The sequence below is a fragment of the Pongo pygmaeus genome, chromosome 3 (assembly GCF_028885625.2).
Source record: "Pongo pygmaeus isolate AG05252 chromosome 3, NHGRI_mPonPyg2-v2.0_pri, whole genome shotgun sequence".
NCBI lineage: Eukaryota > Metazoa > Chordata > Mammalia > Primates > Hominidae > Pongo > Pongo pygmaeus.
The window spans coordinates 166,560,093-166,574,883 of record NC_072376.2 but is presented as its reverse complement, the minus strand read 5'-3'; the positions used below and the strand labels follow the sequence as shown (position 1 = coordinate 166,574,883).

Below are 14,791 nucleotides of genomic sequence, written 5' to 3'. Positions count from 1 at the left end.
CCCGATGATGCCCGTCCACAGAGTAGGTGCCTTCCTGATGTACGAACGTGTGGCTTGGAGAAGGGGCTGGTGGGGAAACGGCACTGTCCCACCCTGCCTGCTCTGTCTTCTCAAACTCATCAGCCAGGAATACAGATAGCACAGAACCCTTGGCTGATGTCTGCAGCAAAAGGAATGCATCTCACCTTTATCTTCTTCAACACCTGTGGGCCCGGCAGGAAGGCTGGGACAGGAAGGCTCTGCGTATTGTGGGAGACTATTCACGGTCCTGTGGGGCAGAGGGCAAAGGAGGAATGACTCATTTTTTCTGCACGAGGGAATACTGATATTGTATAACCACGTCTGATTGAGTTTTCAGTCAAATGAAGTCTTACCCAAGAAACATACAGATATAAAGGATGTAAAGTTACACAGCCAGAAAAGAATTGAGGAATATTAAATTCCCAAATCTAGCAAAGACTTGTCATAACCAACAACAAAAAAAATTAACTAACATAACTATGAGGTAACCTGTGGTTTTTAAATCTACCCGTCAGGTAGATTTTCAGACAGGTAGCCACCTGTCTGTATTTCCAGGTAGTTCACCTTCCCTAGTCAGAGATGACAGAAAAGTACAGAAGGTAGATGCGTGGCCCAAGGGAAGGAGGCTGATTGGGGAGTGTGCCTAGGCTAGCAGTTAGCAGCAATTCTTAATCCTTTGCTGACAACCTACCCCCAATAAACCCATGAAGAGCTTTCCTGTGCACTAGTCAAGTTACCTTCCTCACAAACTCACCCACTTAACTGCATCCTCTGTCCTCTTACCAAGAGGGAGGCACCTAAGAAACCAAGTTCATTTCTCACACTGAACTCTCCTCCTTCTTACCCACCTTCCTCTTCTCTCACTCAATAAAACGTACTTGTTTATTTTGTCCAGTGCTGCAGAAATCATCATAGGGCAGAACTGGAAACACGTATCTACCAGGTTCTTGCAAAATTTCCTCAATTATCAATGCTCAGTTTTATTTCAAGGCCTAGCAAAGGGTAAATGATTCCCATCTTTATAATAACTACTGCTTCCTCCGTCTACATTCAGAAATAAGGTGTTCTCTTCTGAGACAGGATCTCGCTCTGCTACCCAGGCTAGAGTGTAGTGGTGTAATCATAGCTCACTGCAGCCCCAATCTCCTGGGATCAAGTGATCCTCCCACCTTAGCCTCAGCGAGTAGCTGGAAATACAGGCGTGCGCCACTACGCCTAATTTAAAAAGAAAAAAAGAAATTCTTTTTAGAGATGGGGTTTCATTATGTTACCCAGACTGGTCTTGAACTCCTGGACTCAAGAGATCCTCCCACCCTGGCCTCCCAAAGTGCTAGGATTACAGGTGTGAACCACCACGGCTGGCTTCAGAAATTAGGTATTTTCTAACGTGGCTACCTGTCTGAAAAAATTAGCGATACCTGAGCCTCTCCCACATGAACCATGTTTACTTGCACCACTCCTGAATTATTAATAAAATCAGATTTTACTTTCCTGCATCTTTAAAAAGTTTTCATATTTTAACCTGCAGAACCAAGTACAAAGAAGAAACACATTAATTGGTAGAAAAAGCAGTACACGAAACATACTGTAAAAGCTGGAAAATAAAAAACTTACATGGGATTGCAGATGTTATGAGAAAGATTCAAGGAGATGGGAGCTTCAGAAGGAAAATCATTTTGTGAAACACTGTCTCCTGCATTAAAAGAAACACATTATCACAAGTTTTAAAAAGTACACGTCAACTGTATATTCAGTATTAAAATGCATAGGTTATTAATATCATTAACGCATGACTGATTTTTCACTTTAAACCGATATTCTCACATTTAATTTTTAAACATTAAACATGAATCTTGCAATTATACTACAATTATGAACATTTAGGTATATTTCTTTACAATCTCTTTTTGTTGTTGTTGTTTTGTTTTTTTTTTTTTGAGACAGAGTCTCACTCTGTCGCCCAGGCTGGAGTGCAATGGTGCGATCTCGGCTCACTGCAACTTCCACCTCCCGGGTTCAACCGATCCTCTGCCTCAGCCTCCTGAGTAGCTGGGATTACAGGCGTGCATCACCATGCCTGGCTAATTTTTGTATTTTTAGTAGAGATGGGGTTTCGCCATGTTGGCCAGGCTGGTCTTGAACTCCTGACTTCAGGTGATCCACCCACCTCGGCCTCCCAAAGTTCTTTACAATCTCCTTTATGTGTGTGTATATGTATAAAATTGGAATCATATTTCACATATACATTGTCTTTTGTTTTTTTATGCCATTTATTACACTGGGGACATTTTCCTGCTATTATATAACCTTCGAACACAACTTAAAGACTGCATGCTATGCTACTGTACAGCAATACCATTAATAATTTTCATCACTCTACTAATGTTAGCCTTTCCCTCAAGCAAAAGACACACCTGTAGTTTTTCTTAACTAATGTACCCCCTTTTTTTTTGTCGAGACAGAGTCTCGCTTTGTCACCCAGGCTGGAGTGCAGTGGCGATCTCGGCTCACTGCACTCTCCGCCTCCTGCCTCAGCCTCCCAGTGGCTGTAACTACAGGCACTCGTCACCACGCCCAGCTGATTTTTGAATTTTTAGTAGAGATGTGGTTTTGCTATGTTGGCCAGCTGGTCTTGAACTCCTGACCTCAAGTGATCTGTCTGCTTCGGCCTCCCAAAGTGCTGGGATTGCAGGTGTGAGCCACCGCGCCCGGCCTCCATTTTTAAAATCCCACACTGGAATCATCAGGCAAACCTTCAGTCTTCTGTGGTAGATGCACATGCACAGAACGTATCAGTGCTGTGAACATTTTATGGGGGGCCATTAAGACAACAATGTCTAAAAAGGCTGAGCGAGACAAGACGGAAAACTGAAAACGCGGAGAACTGCTGAGTGGAATCGCATACATGCGGGCCACTTCCTCTAGGTTTTCACGGCTGCTACTGTACTAGTCTCTTAGACAAGACTTTCTTTTAAGGTCTCACTGCTGGTGGGAGAGAGAAGAAACAGTAACAGCTTGCAGGCTGCTGAAGGAAATTCTCTATGGCTTGTGTTCATCGCGTAGAACAGCCCATGAGGACAATAGGAGATGAGGTGGGCAGTGCACTGGGATCTGGGGGAAGAAGCCCCGGGTTCAAGACTGAGCTACTGACTGCATGGTGTCAAAGGATCCAGGCATCCTCTCTGAGGCTGTCTTCAGATGACAGTGAGAACAGGGACACCTGCCCTGCCCTTCTCACGGGGCGTGTGGGCACCCGTGAGCATGCTTGACAAATGCAAGGTGCCATACAAACAGGAACCACACACTCTCACTACCCTTTCTTTTTACTAAAGTTAAAAGTTTACTATGTTGAAAACAACAGTTAAAAGGAATGGAACTACATCTTCATATAGATGTAAAGGTAAAAATAACAATGCTGAGTAGGCCAGGCGCAGTGGCTCACGCCTGTAATCCCAGCACTTTGGGAGGCCAAGGCGGGCAGATCACTTGAGGCCAGGAGTTAGAGACCAGCCTGGGCAACATGATGAAACCCCGTCTCTACTAACAATACAAAAATTAGACGGGTGTTGTGGCACATGCCTGTAACCCCAGCTACTCGGGAGGCTGAGGCACGAGAATCGCTTAAAACCGAGAGGCGGAGGTTGCAGTGAGCCGAGATCCCACCACTGCACTCCAGCCTGGGCGATAGAGCAACTCCCTCTCAAAAAAAATAAAAATAAATAAAAATAAAAAAAAAACCTGAGTGAAAAGAGCAAGACGCAGAAGGCTACACTGAAGTATGATTTCATTTATGTAAGTTAAAGACTAACAGTCAATATTTTGTTGATGGACATATGAATGTAAAATTTAAAATGGACTAAAAGCACCCAGACCAAATTCATGACAGTAAACAGTGATTCTCTTGGGAAGGGAGAAGTGAACAGATGATTTAAAAAAAAAAAAAAGCAAATATGGCAAAATTAAGAGTTGTTAGTTCTGGGTAACTGACACACAGATGCTTCTTTGACCTCTCCTACATCATAACTTTCTCAAACTTTCTCAAAAATAAGGGACAGCCAATGTTCACAGCAGCATTATTCGAACAAACCAAAAGGTGAAAGTTATCATCCAAGTGTCTGTACGTACAATGGAGTATTACCTGGCAATAAAAGGGAAGGAAATGCTGACACATGCTACAATGTTTTTGAACATTGAAGACATTATGTTAACTGAAATGATCCAGTTACAAAAAGAAAACCATACTGTGTGATTCCACTTATATAAGATACCCAGAGTAGGCAAATTTATAGACACAGAAAGTAGAAGAGGGGTGAGCAGGGGATACAGGGAGGGAGCAATGCGGAGTTATTGTTTCATGGGTACAGAGTTTCAGTTTTGCAAGATAAAAAATTCTGGAGATGGACGGTTGTGATGGCTGCGCAATGTGATGCACTTAGTACCACAGAAGTCCACACCTAAGAAACATCACAATGGCAAATGCTGTGTCATTAAGAATGTACAGATGACAAACTAAATGCAGAAGCTCTCTGAACTATTTCCAAGACAGACACTAATAAACGATGATGATGATTGTGACAAGGACGGAGGGGAAGGAGGAGGGAGGAAAGAAAAAGAGAGTGAGTGAAGTCCAAAGCAAAGGTCAAGGCCACTGTCCCATCTGTCCTCTGCACTCCTGAAGGCAGATCGAGACTGTGTGGACTGGGTACGTGGGAGGGCAGAGGGAAGGGCCACTGAGAGTGCCTGGGGCTCTGCTCAGGACTCACCGGCCGGCAGGAAGCGCTGGGCGTCCACCATGGGCTTCTTATCCCCGTCGGAGCTGCTGGTGCTGCTCCAGCTCCCCCAGCTGCCCCGGCTGGCACGCACGCTGCCAGAGGAGCTCCCACAGTCGGAGCTGGAATCAGAGCAGAACTTGTCCACACATTTCTTCTCAGGCTTCTGGTAGTAACCCTCTGGAGGAAGAGTGAGAGGAGTCATGTTTCCCTGAAGCAACTGTCAGCCTCATGCATTTCTAATAGAAGGAGAGAGGTGACAGGAGGAGGAGGGCAGGTTCACCTTCAGCTACCTCTGCTCATCTGGCAAGAAAGGAGGAGTTCGTGGAAACTAATGGTTGCACTTTGAGAAATAATAGGGATGGGCTGTCTACTCTGCCTACGGCAGGAGCAATCAGGGGCTAAGAGGGCCAACACCAACTATATAAGCATGATCTAATAATGATTCTAGAAATAACAAATAACTTATATCAAGAAGACTGAGGCTACTCTATTGCACCAGAGATTCATAGGTGATTTTCCCCCTCTCTTTTAATAAGATATCTACTAAGAGTTTCAAAATATTGGTATGTGGATGGGAAGACTCTTCAGTAAGACCAAAAGCAACAAACGTGTGTCAAGGGAATGACAAAGAGAGGGTGGAGATAGAAACCAGCTAAGTGTGCTGGGGCATGGGGCATGTGTCTGGATAAAGTGGGTGTTGGCTGGGAGGGTTGCAACCCCCACCACCCCATATCCCACATGTACTGCCCTAGCCCCCACTATCCTGTACCAGACCCTGGACTCAGCACTGGGTGTCCCTCTACCTACCACTCCCAGGGACACTGCCCAGCAGGCCTTGGGTGGGGCAGCAGCCTGGCTCTGCAGAACTGCTGGACTCAGGTATGGGGGTAGCACTATCTCACTTGGTTACTCCCCACTTTCACCAAAGGGAACCTGTCTGCAGCAAGCAAGCATCGTTCCTTCAGCAATACGCCTGAGGACAGTTACGACTGGCCAGACTGGAGGGCTGGGGGGCTGGTGGGCAGCACTAGAGGCCTACTGAGACTCAACTGAATCTTAGTTTTCTGGTCTCACCCTGAAAGTTTTCCACTGGGGCTTTAGTTATTAGCTAAGTTGCCTGTAGAGATAAAATCATTGAGGTGTCATTTCTCTTATTAGATACTTCGTTGAGGAAACAAAAATTCCCACAGAAGCACCATTTGTAGCTCAGTATCATTACATACCTGCCTCTCTCTGGGCAGCAGGTAAACTGCTTACAATTTCGGCATCTGCTTTACAAACCTCCCTAGTGCTTTCCTGTATACACCAGCTTCTTACATTGATGTCACTGCTCAGCTCAGACCTCTCAAAGTCACTGCACACAAGCTTTAGGTCACTCTGTTCAGGAGGCCTGGAAAAGCCACACACACAAAAAAAACCACATCTGTATTTTATCATGTACACATGCAGACCTCCTTTCCAAGAGACTTATTAGAGGTGAAAATATGAATCTGGGACAATAGGAGTCCTTCTCTCTTTGGGTCTGGTGGAAGAGTATGATGAGCAGAAATGGATACCAATAAGAAAAAGATTTTGTCAGGGAAATTAAGTGTCTCAAAGAAGCAAGGTTTCCAAGGCAGAGTGCCACACTGCCTGGGTTCGAATTCTGGATCTGTCCCTTACCGGCCAGCTTGTCAAACTACATATTGTCTGGGTACCTCACTTCCTGCAGCTGTAAGAACCTACCTTCTGCAGGACTGAAGCAAGGGTGACCTGAGGGGTAACTATTCTGTTTAATTATTATGACCCCAGATAGCGCAGGTGGGTCAGTGGCTGAACAGGGAACAGCAGAGGCCTGCCTGTGCCCCGCGGTTTTCTCTAGTTCCTGCTCCACAAATGCCCCTGCCTCTCATAAGCAGAATGAAGGTCTCCACACGGAGGGATGGCTTATGCTTTCCCCCTAAAAACTACCAAATCTGTTAGCATTTTATAAAGGAAAGATACAAAATGGTCACTTTAAGGTATTTTTAACAAAATAAAAACATAATGGGAAAATGTTAATTTTACAAATGTATTTTAATCTTAAGATATAAACATCTACACTCTCATATTATCGGTATCTAGTATCACCGAAATAAGTTTAAAAGTTAATAGCCAAATGCAAAATTATAAAGTGAAAAATAGATCAAAATATTAGAGATAGTAAGAATTACGCACCTTGAGACTGGAGCAACACCCCTTTTCTTGTTCTTTCTACATGTTCGACTTTTACTCCAATTTAAATTTTGTAAATTTCCTTCTCTTTTCTCCTGAAGCTTTTTCTTCCTATAAGGATCTTCTTGCTAAAGAAGAGAAAGTAAATGTTCAATGGTTTAAACTAAATATGAATAAAAACATGTTTAAACATTTGAAGATCAGCTCCATCTGAATTCAGAATGTCCCAGTGCTGTTGAAAACTGAAAAGTATGTTTCTCAGCCTCTAGTTTGTTTTCATTTCCCCTCTTGCTCTACTTCCCTCAAGCTCCACAGAAAAAGAAGAAAAAAGAATTGTTGCCTATAAAATTCCTAAGAGGCTAAAAAGGAAAAACATCTGCTAGCAATTTATGACCAGCTTGCTGTTAACTTTGCAGCAATAAATCCTCCAACCTTCACCTGTTAATTTGCTATGTGCAACTCACATAAATTACTGTACTATGAAGAAAAATTAGGTAAAAACTCGACTTAGGATCAAGTTGTGTCTTTACGTTTTTGTTTATAGACGAACTTTAGGAGAGCAGCCAAATCTCTACAGAATGCTCCAAACTAGTGTGAGCTTCTTGGGTAAATAAGCAAGAATATGCTTGATGTTTTAAAAATGTGGTTCTGAAAAGCATCAGCATGAGATGCATAAACATTATATATATATGTATTAAATAAGTATAGTTTCCTCAATTGGAGCCTTTTCCTCTTTTCAATGTCAGGCATGGTCTATTAACAGACCCAACGGGAGAGGGATTCCCTTTGCCCTTTCAAACTATGAAGTAGCTCAAGTCTTTAACGTATTCTAATACTTATTATTCCTCTTCCTTCCACATGTTGCCCTCTTAAAGCAGAGACACTGTCAGTGGGTAGGCGGTGGTGGGAGCTGACACACTGAGACCCAAGGACTTAAAAGACACATCTCTTCAGTGTGTTAGGTATTTTCAGGAGGAAGATATACCTTCTCCAGGCATCTCCCAGAGGCAAATCCCCTAGATCCAGAAGAGTCCCCTTCTGACTGACTGAAGGATTCACACACTTCATGGAAAGCAAAGATTGGCTCATTTTACCTTCTCTTTCAGAAGGTTGGCCCAGCAATCAAGAGTAGGAATTGTGAAGTTGAAACATACACTCAACTAACACGAATAACTTGGAAGGAGAAAAAGAAAAGGTTTTAGGTAACCTGCAATACCTACAAGTTCTATGTCTGAGATATTAGAACCCTTATGCATCTATTAAAGCAATGTGCACACCACAGTAAATAAAAACTAGAAGCGAAATGGGATTTTTAACTGTGTAGGCAGTGGGATTATGACATTTTTTATTTCTCCTTTACACACCTTTGTTTCCCCCAGTAAGTATGTATTAACCTTTTTCTGATTCTGAAGGTATTTTAAAAACCTGACAAGTTAAACACACAAAGCCCTATTGTACAGGACCTTATGCTAATTGCTTAAGTTTGAAGCTAAACTGAAGGACATGCAGACTCGGGATTTAATGTTAAACAGACATGCACCACATTTCTTCATGTATTGTTCCTTTGTGTATTTCTAACTTGGTGGGGAGGTTTCCCACCCCCGTCCACTCAAGGGCCAACAAAGGCTTGTCGACACAGCAAGTACTTGAGCCTATCCATCCCTCCAGGGTCAGGTACAAATAAAAAATCAGTCTCTCAGTGGGGTCTGAGAAAGCGTGAGCTGGTAAGCAGTCACTGATACTTGGCTGCCTTTCTCAAATCCGTCTGGTTGGAACTGTCATCCTGTGCAAGCGAAAGGGTGAGTACATTCAGGACTACTGAGAGGCGGGACTCGGTGACCAGAAGCATCAAAGAGTTCTCCGTGAGTATGACAAAGAAAAGGGGAATGCAGGACAAGCTAGATTCAGAGGCATGAGACGTATCCCAGAAAGAGTGGCAGGGAGCACCTTCTGAAGCACTGGGCAGTGAGGAGGGATGTGGCTGAGAGAGAACAGGCCTGCAATGGAGACAGCAGGTGGAACAGGGAGGAAAAGCGAGCCAGAGCACAAAGCAACAGACTTGTCAAGAAATCCGAGGAAGAGCAAAGCACCACCTGGCTGCTTTCTGGTACAGAGGATCCCAGAGAGAGGAGGACAGGACTAACCAGGAAACTGAAGAGGCACATGGAGCTGCAATTAGGAGCACATCTCAGAGGCTAAAGTGCCTAGTTTCAATCTCCTGCCTTAATTACCAGCTGTGTAACCTTGGGCAAGTTACTTAGCCTCTCTGCCTCAGTTTCCCGAGTCATCCTCAAAGCATTGTGTGGACTAAATTACCTAGCATTGCATAAGCCATTTAAATGAGACTTAGTTATCATCATCATTATTATTGGGTTATTTGGAGGTTTTTTTGGTGGGTTTTTTTTTTTTTTTTTTTTTTAAGACAGGGTCTTGCTCTGTTGCTCAGGCTAGAGTGCAGTGAGGCAATCATTGTTCACTGCTGCCTCAACCTCCCAGGCTCAAGCAACCGCCTACCTCCGCCTCCTGGGTAGCTGACACTACAGGCAAGTGCCACCATGCCCAGCTATTTTTTTTTTATTTTCTGCAGAGATGGGGTCTTGCTGTGTTGCCCAGACTGGTCTTGAACTCCTGGGCTCAAGAGATTCTCCTGCGTCAGCTGAACTATTTGAACTAGTTACGTTTGCTGATCTCTCTGATAGAGGTGATGATTTCACAGATGGCAGTGTGGAGAAAGATTTCCTAAGCTTTACTAAAAGCAAAGGAAGAAATCAAAGAAGAGAAATCACAAACTTACTGCAAAAGTCATTCTTAAAGCCACTGTGTATAAGTAAAATCAAATATGCAATAACTAAGTTTGCTTAGTTTCTTAGCAAACTAAAAAAACTCTGATACACAATATTTGATAGAGTTGATATCTTTAACACAGAAAGTGCTCTTACAGAGAATAAAACATTCACAAGAAAAATGGGCAAAGGACATGAAATATAAATTCATGAAAGAAATACAAAAGCAAAAAAAAAAAAAACCACGAAGAGCTCGTCTAAAATATTTCATCATAAAATAATGTTTTTAGAAAAGGTGAATTATAGACTACCTTGTGTCTGTCTCCTCTTTCCATTTTGGTTTTAGAAAACACAAATGTGTTTATGATGCATAAGCACTAGGAAATGGCTGGGGAAGCAGGATCCTGTTCACTGTGTCTGCCTCTGAAGTGTGGAAGCAGAACTAGGTTAGACATTTACCTCTACATTTCTAGAATTTCTTTTCAGTGGTAGCATTTTGGATGGATAGTTTCTTTGTGTTTTTCAGCCTTCTACAAAAACTGAAGGAAAATGCTCACCTTTCCCTAGTAAGAAAACCAAAACACAACTGCTCACCTATTACACTAAGATTTTGCAAACAATTTTTGCCGCACAGAGGAGAATGAAAGTAGCATTCTCAGACATGACATGTGAACAAATTGGTACCAACTTTCTGGAAAGCAATCTGTCAGCACACATAGGAGCTTTACACAGTTGATCCCTGTATTAGTCCGTTTTCACGCTGCTGATAAAGACATACCTGAGACTGGGCAATTTACAAAAGAAAGCGGTTTACTGGACTCACAGTTCCATGTGGCTAGGGAGGCCTCACAATCATGGCAGAAGGTGAAAGGCAGGTCTCACATGGCAGCAGACAAGAGAAGGGAGCTTGTGCAGGGAAACTTCCGTTTTTAAAACCATCAGATCTCGTGAGACTTACTGTCATGAGAACAGCACAGGAAAATCCCACTCCCATAATTCAACCACCTCCCATAGGGTTCCTCCCATGACATGTGGGAATTGTAAGAGGTACAACTCAAGATGAGATTTGGGTAGGGACACAGCCAAACCATATCAATACCCTTTCATTTTATTTTTTGACATCTATAACAAAGATTTACCAGGTACACAGGTAAGAGGAACAAAATTGTTCATCACAGACTTATTTATGAAAGTAAAAAGTTGGAAACAATCTTAATGTCCAACTGCAGGAGAATGGTTTAAATTATGGCACAGTTAAATGATGAAATGTTATGTAACCACTGAAAACAAAGCTCCCCATTTAATTTTTATGGAAAATTTAGTTATAATCTTATGGCAAAGCTACAGACAATAATAATTATCAACTATTTTAAGATAATAGTTTTTAAAAATCTGCATAGAAAAGAATACAAAAATGTTAAAAGTTTATTCTGGATAGATCTTTTTCTACCTTATTCTTTATGCTTCTATAATAATCATGAATTACTTTTCTAAGGGAAAAAAGTCTGCTTAAAAGAAAATAAAAAGCCAAAGCTAGGGTTAAAATTTAGTTTGTGGATTCCAAACCTGGGCTTCAACCTTCCTTGCCAATAAATCCAGAGGAATGTCCCACGTGTATTATATAGACAGATTTATACAATTTTGTAAGCTGCAAAATTGGGCTCTAAGAATGTGCAAGAAAAACAAACACTGGGCACTGCACTTGGGAATGTACTTATTGAGAATGATTTTCGCCAAATGAACAACGAAATGGAAAGTATTAATAGACTCACAGGATTGTAAAGAACAGTTCTACAAAACAAGGAGTGAGTCACAGACACAGGAAAGAAATGACAAACCACTGCCCCCAAATCTGCACCAGAGAATCCACCTTGGTTGACTTGGTTGGGGACAACCTTGGGCCACAAAGTACAGCCCATGCCATCCACATCCCTCAGATGGGCATGTCTCCTGTGAACCGAATGCCACCATTAGATGCAGGTGTCTGTCCTACATAGGTTTACAGACCAAACAAGGAGGGAGGGTCTTATACAACCACTGAGACCGACAGCAAGAACCGCCTTGAGCTCTAGGGACAGAGGTAAACGGCAAGACCCATGCCCTCAGGGATCTAATGGTAAAGACACACAGAAGAAAATAACTTGAAGAAATTAAGAAAACTGCCATAACCAAGGGCACAGCTAAGCCTGGCACAGAGAGCCAGGAAGACTTCAGTGCTGGGAAGAGAGTTTGAAACAGGCAATGGCACCCACACATGTGGCAGGTGGAGGCGAGTGGCAGCACCATTATTCCTTAGGGCCATCTTAGGTTGAGGGGACCTTGGGATAATCCATTCCAGCCTCTCCTCCCAGCACACAAGGCTATGTATCTGCTGGAGTCAGTGCATGGCAGCATCAGTTTCTATTTCATTGCAGGGCAACAGGTAAGACTCCAAAGCCCATATCAAAAGGATGTTAGGTTCAACTCCTAACTTCATTCATTCTCTCCTATCCCAAATTCAATGACTATTTCTGCTCCTGAAAGTGTGCCCTACCCTCACCTTTAGGCCTAGCTTTTTGTATACTTGCTATACCTGCACCCTCAGCCAGTCTGCAAATTCAACACTGCCTCCTCCCCAAAGTTTGAACTCAGGGCCCTCGTCTTTTCTCTGTGCACACCTCACGGACTCCATGTCTAACCTCCACATGGGTAACCCCCAAATCTCAAGCTCCAGGCCTAACTTGTTGCAGAAGCTCTAGTTCCCCACCTCCCATTGTCTACTACACATCTCTCTTCAAAGTTCAGCCATCCCTCTCTGTTGGTAGCAATCATTATTATACCTATCACTTTGAGACTTACTGCTTGTCAATACTTTTTAAGTGCTGCCATTCTAAAGCAATTCTCATATTAACCCATTTAATCTTCACAACTCTTTGAGGTAGGTATACAATTATCATCCTTATTTTGCAGAAGGAGAAAAATGCAATGTTAAATAACTAACCGAATATTATAGAATGAATACATGATGATGCAGATTCAAACCCAGAAGAAGCCTGGCTGTAAAGGGCACGCTCTTAACGTGATAACAGCATTGCTTTGACAGACATAAAAATGAGCTCATCACCTCCATCAGAATTCCCCATTCTAGTCACCCAGGCTTGGAACCTTGGAGCTATCTTTTGCAAATGGCCATGTGAAAAAATGACTCCTCTCCTGTATGCATTTAGTGCTAAGAAGTCCTAATGGTTTTCTCTTCTAAAACGTCTCTTATCTACTTTCCTATCCTTTACTCCTGCTCAAATGTAAGCCTTGATTACATCATATCTCCCCACAGAGTAACAGCCTCTTTGTTAGAAAAGAGCTGGTATCCATTTCTTCCCTCTCCAATTCAATTTCCAAAACATTGAGAATGATCTGCCAATAATGTCTTATATTCACATTCATTCAAGCATTTATTCAACTACACTGGTTCTACATAACAGGCATCCTGACAGTCTTTATAAAACTGAATTGAACAATATCCAATTATTACCTTCAGGAAGATCACAGCCCACAGGTTGCTTTCAATTTGTTAACCACTGTCCACCCCGCCGCCCCCCACCAACTCAGAAACCTTCAATAGCTCCCCAAAATCTGCAGAAAGGTCCCAAAGCAGCAATCGTCAGGCCAAATCCTCCAAAACAACTTTTTGTTTGGACAAATGTGCTTTTAACAAATTTGATTCTGAAATTCCTTAGCAGGCAACAATTCTTCAGTTCTCTACGGATACCACCACCTTCCTATTGCTGTCACTTAGCGTATATGACCATTTGTGCTTCCCATCAAGACCTAGGGAAGAAAGTCTGAACTTTCAATCAGCATTCAATGGCCTTCCGACCTAGGAGGACTCTGACCCCTCCCTCCCATTACTTCCCCAAAGATAGCTTCTTCCCAGTGAGATGGCTCTCTAACTGCACCCAATTATGCCTCAATGGTTCCTCCACCTGCGGGGCTCAGTGCTGCCCGCTGCCCATCTTCCCTTCTCTGTTCTTCCACATGCTACCTGCACAAGTTTGCACCTCCTCTGGGAGCTTTCCACGGCACCCTGGCCTACACAGACTTTTCAATCTCTGAAGTCCCCTCTACTATGAATCTTGGTGTTTGGTTATACAGAAACCTCTTGTCTTTCCAAACAGACTGTAAATTCGTAGTTTGGACTGCTTGCAACATACTTATTTTGTATCACTTCCACTTTATTTGAATCAAAAAATTCATGTTTGTTATAAAGTTTTAATAAAAGAAAATAAAGAAGGAAAAAGAAATAATCCAAAATCCCACCACTCAGAAATAACTAGGGTCTCCCATTAATTATTTTGCAAACCTCATTTGTGAGTATTTTTCTATGAGCCTACACACATGAAAGAATGGCAGTACAGATGATGGGAATAATTTATAAAACTAGGAATATATATAATTTTTAACTACACATGTAAGGGTCAATTTTATATGAATTTAACATAAGAAAAATAAACCAAAGTAGAACCAAGGGAACTGCCAAGTTTCAAATAATTATTTCTTCAAGACATGTGATATTAATTCCTTAAAGATCTCTCTAAGGTTAAGAAAAAGACTGTAAAAATATTTTCTTAAGTTATCACCCTTTTAAACTACACGTTTCATGTTTTCATAGCACTGGCTCTCTACTGAGAAAGATTAAGATTAAAATTTACTTTCACCTACCTCTCAATCCCACCTCCTGGTTTTTGCAGATTATATTACTATTTTTACTTGGTTAAAATTTCAATTTTCCAATCTGTTCTGTGGTTATAATTGCCAAATTTTTAGTCTTCGTTCTGGATATAAAATAGATTGAAACCTCAACAAGAGACCTTTATTATGCCTTCTTCCATCTGAGTGTTTATTTGTACTTCTATCTTGCTTGGCTAAATTTCATTAACTTGATTTTACAAGAACGGCTTATGATTTCATTTGTATTTAAGGATGTCTGCCTGTTGCCTTTGTACTTGAGTATTAACTTGGCTGGATGCAATATTCTTTGTTTAC

General features: G+C 42.1%; 1 protein-coding gene across 3 annotated transcripts in view; it reads right to left on the bottom strand.

Annotated features, from left to right (window-relative positions):
- Positions 1-14,791, bottom strand: part of TMEM131L (transmembrane 131 like) — a 169,548-nt gene that overhangs the window by 8,849 nt on the left and 145,908 nt on the right. For all 3 annotated transcript variants that reach the window (XM_054484842.2, XM_054484843.2, XM_063664215.1), the window contains 5 exons: positions 6,990-7,114; positions 6,017-6,183; positions 4,785-4,970; positions 1,636-1,714; positions 186-268 (listed from right to left, as the gene is read on the bottom strand). In XM_054484842.2, coding sequence (XP_054340817.1) covers positions 186-268; positions 1,636-1,714; positions 4,785-4,970; positions 6,017-6,183; positions 6,990-7,114 — 640 coding nt within the window. The remainder of the gene's footprint in view (positions 1-185; positions 269-1,635; positions 1,715-4,784; positions 4,971-6,016; positions 6,184-6,989; positions 7,115-14,791) is intronic.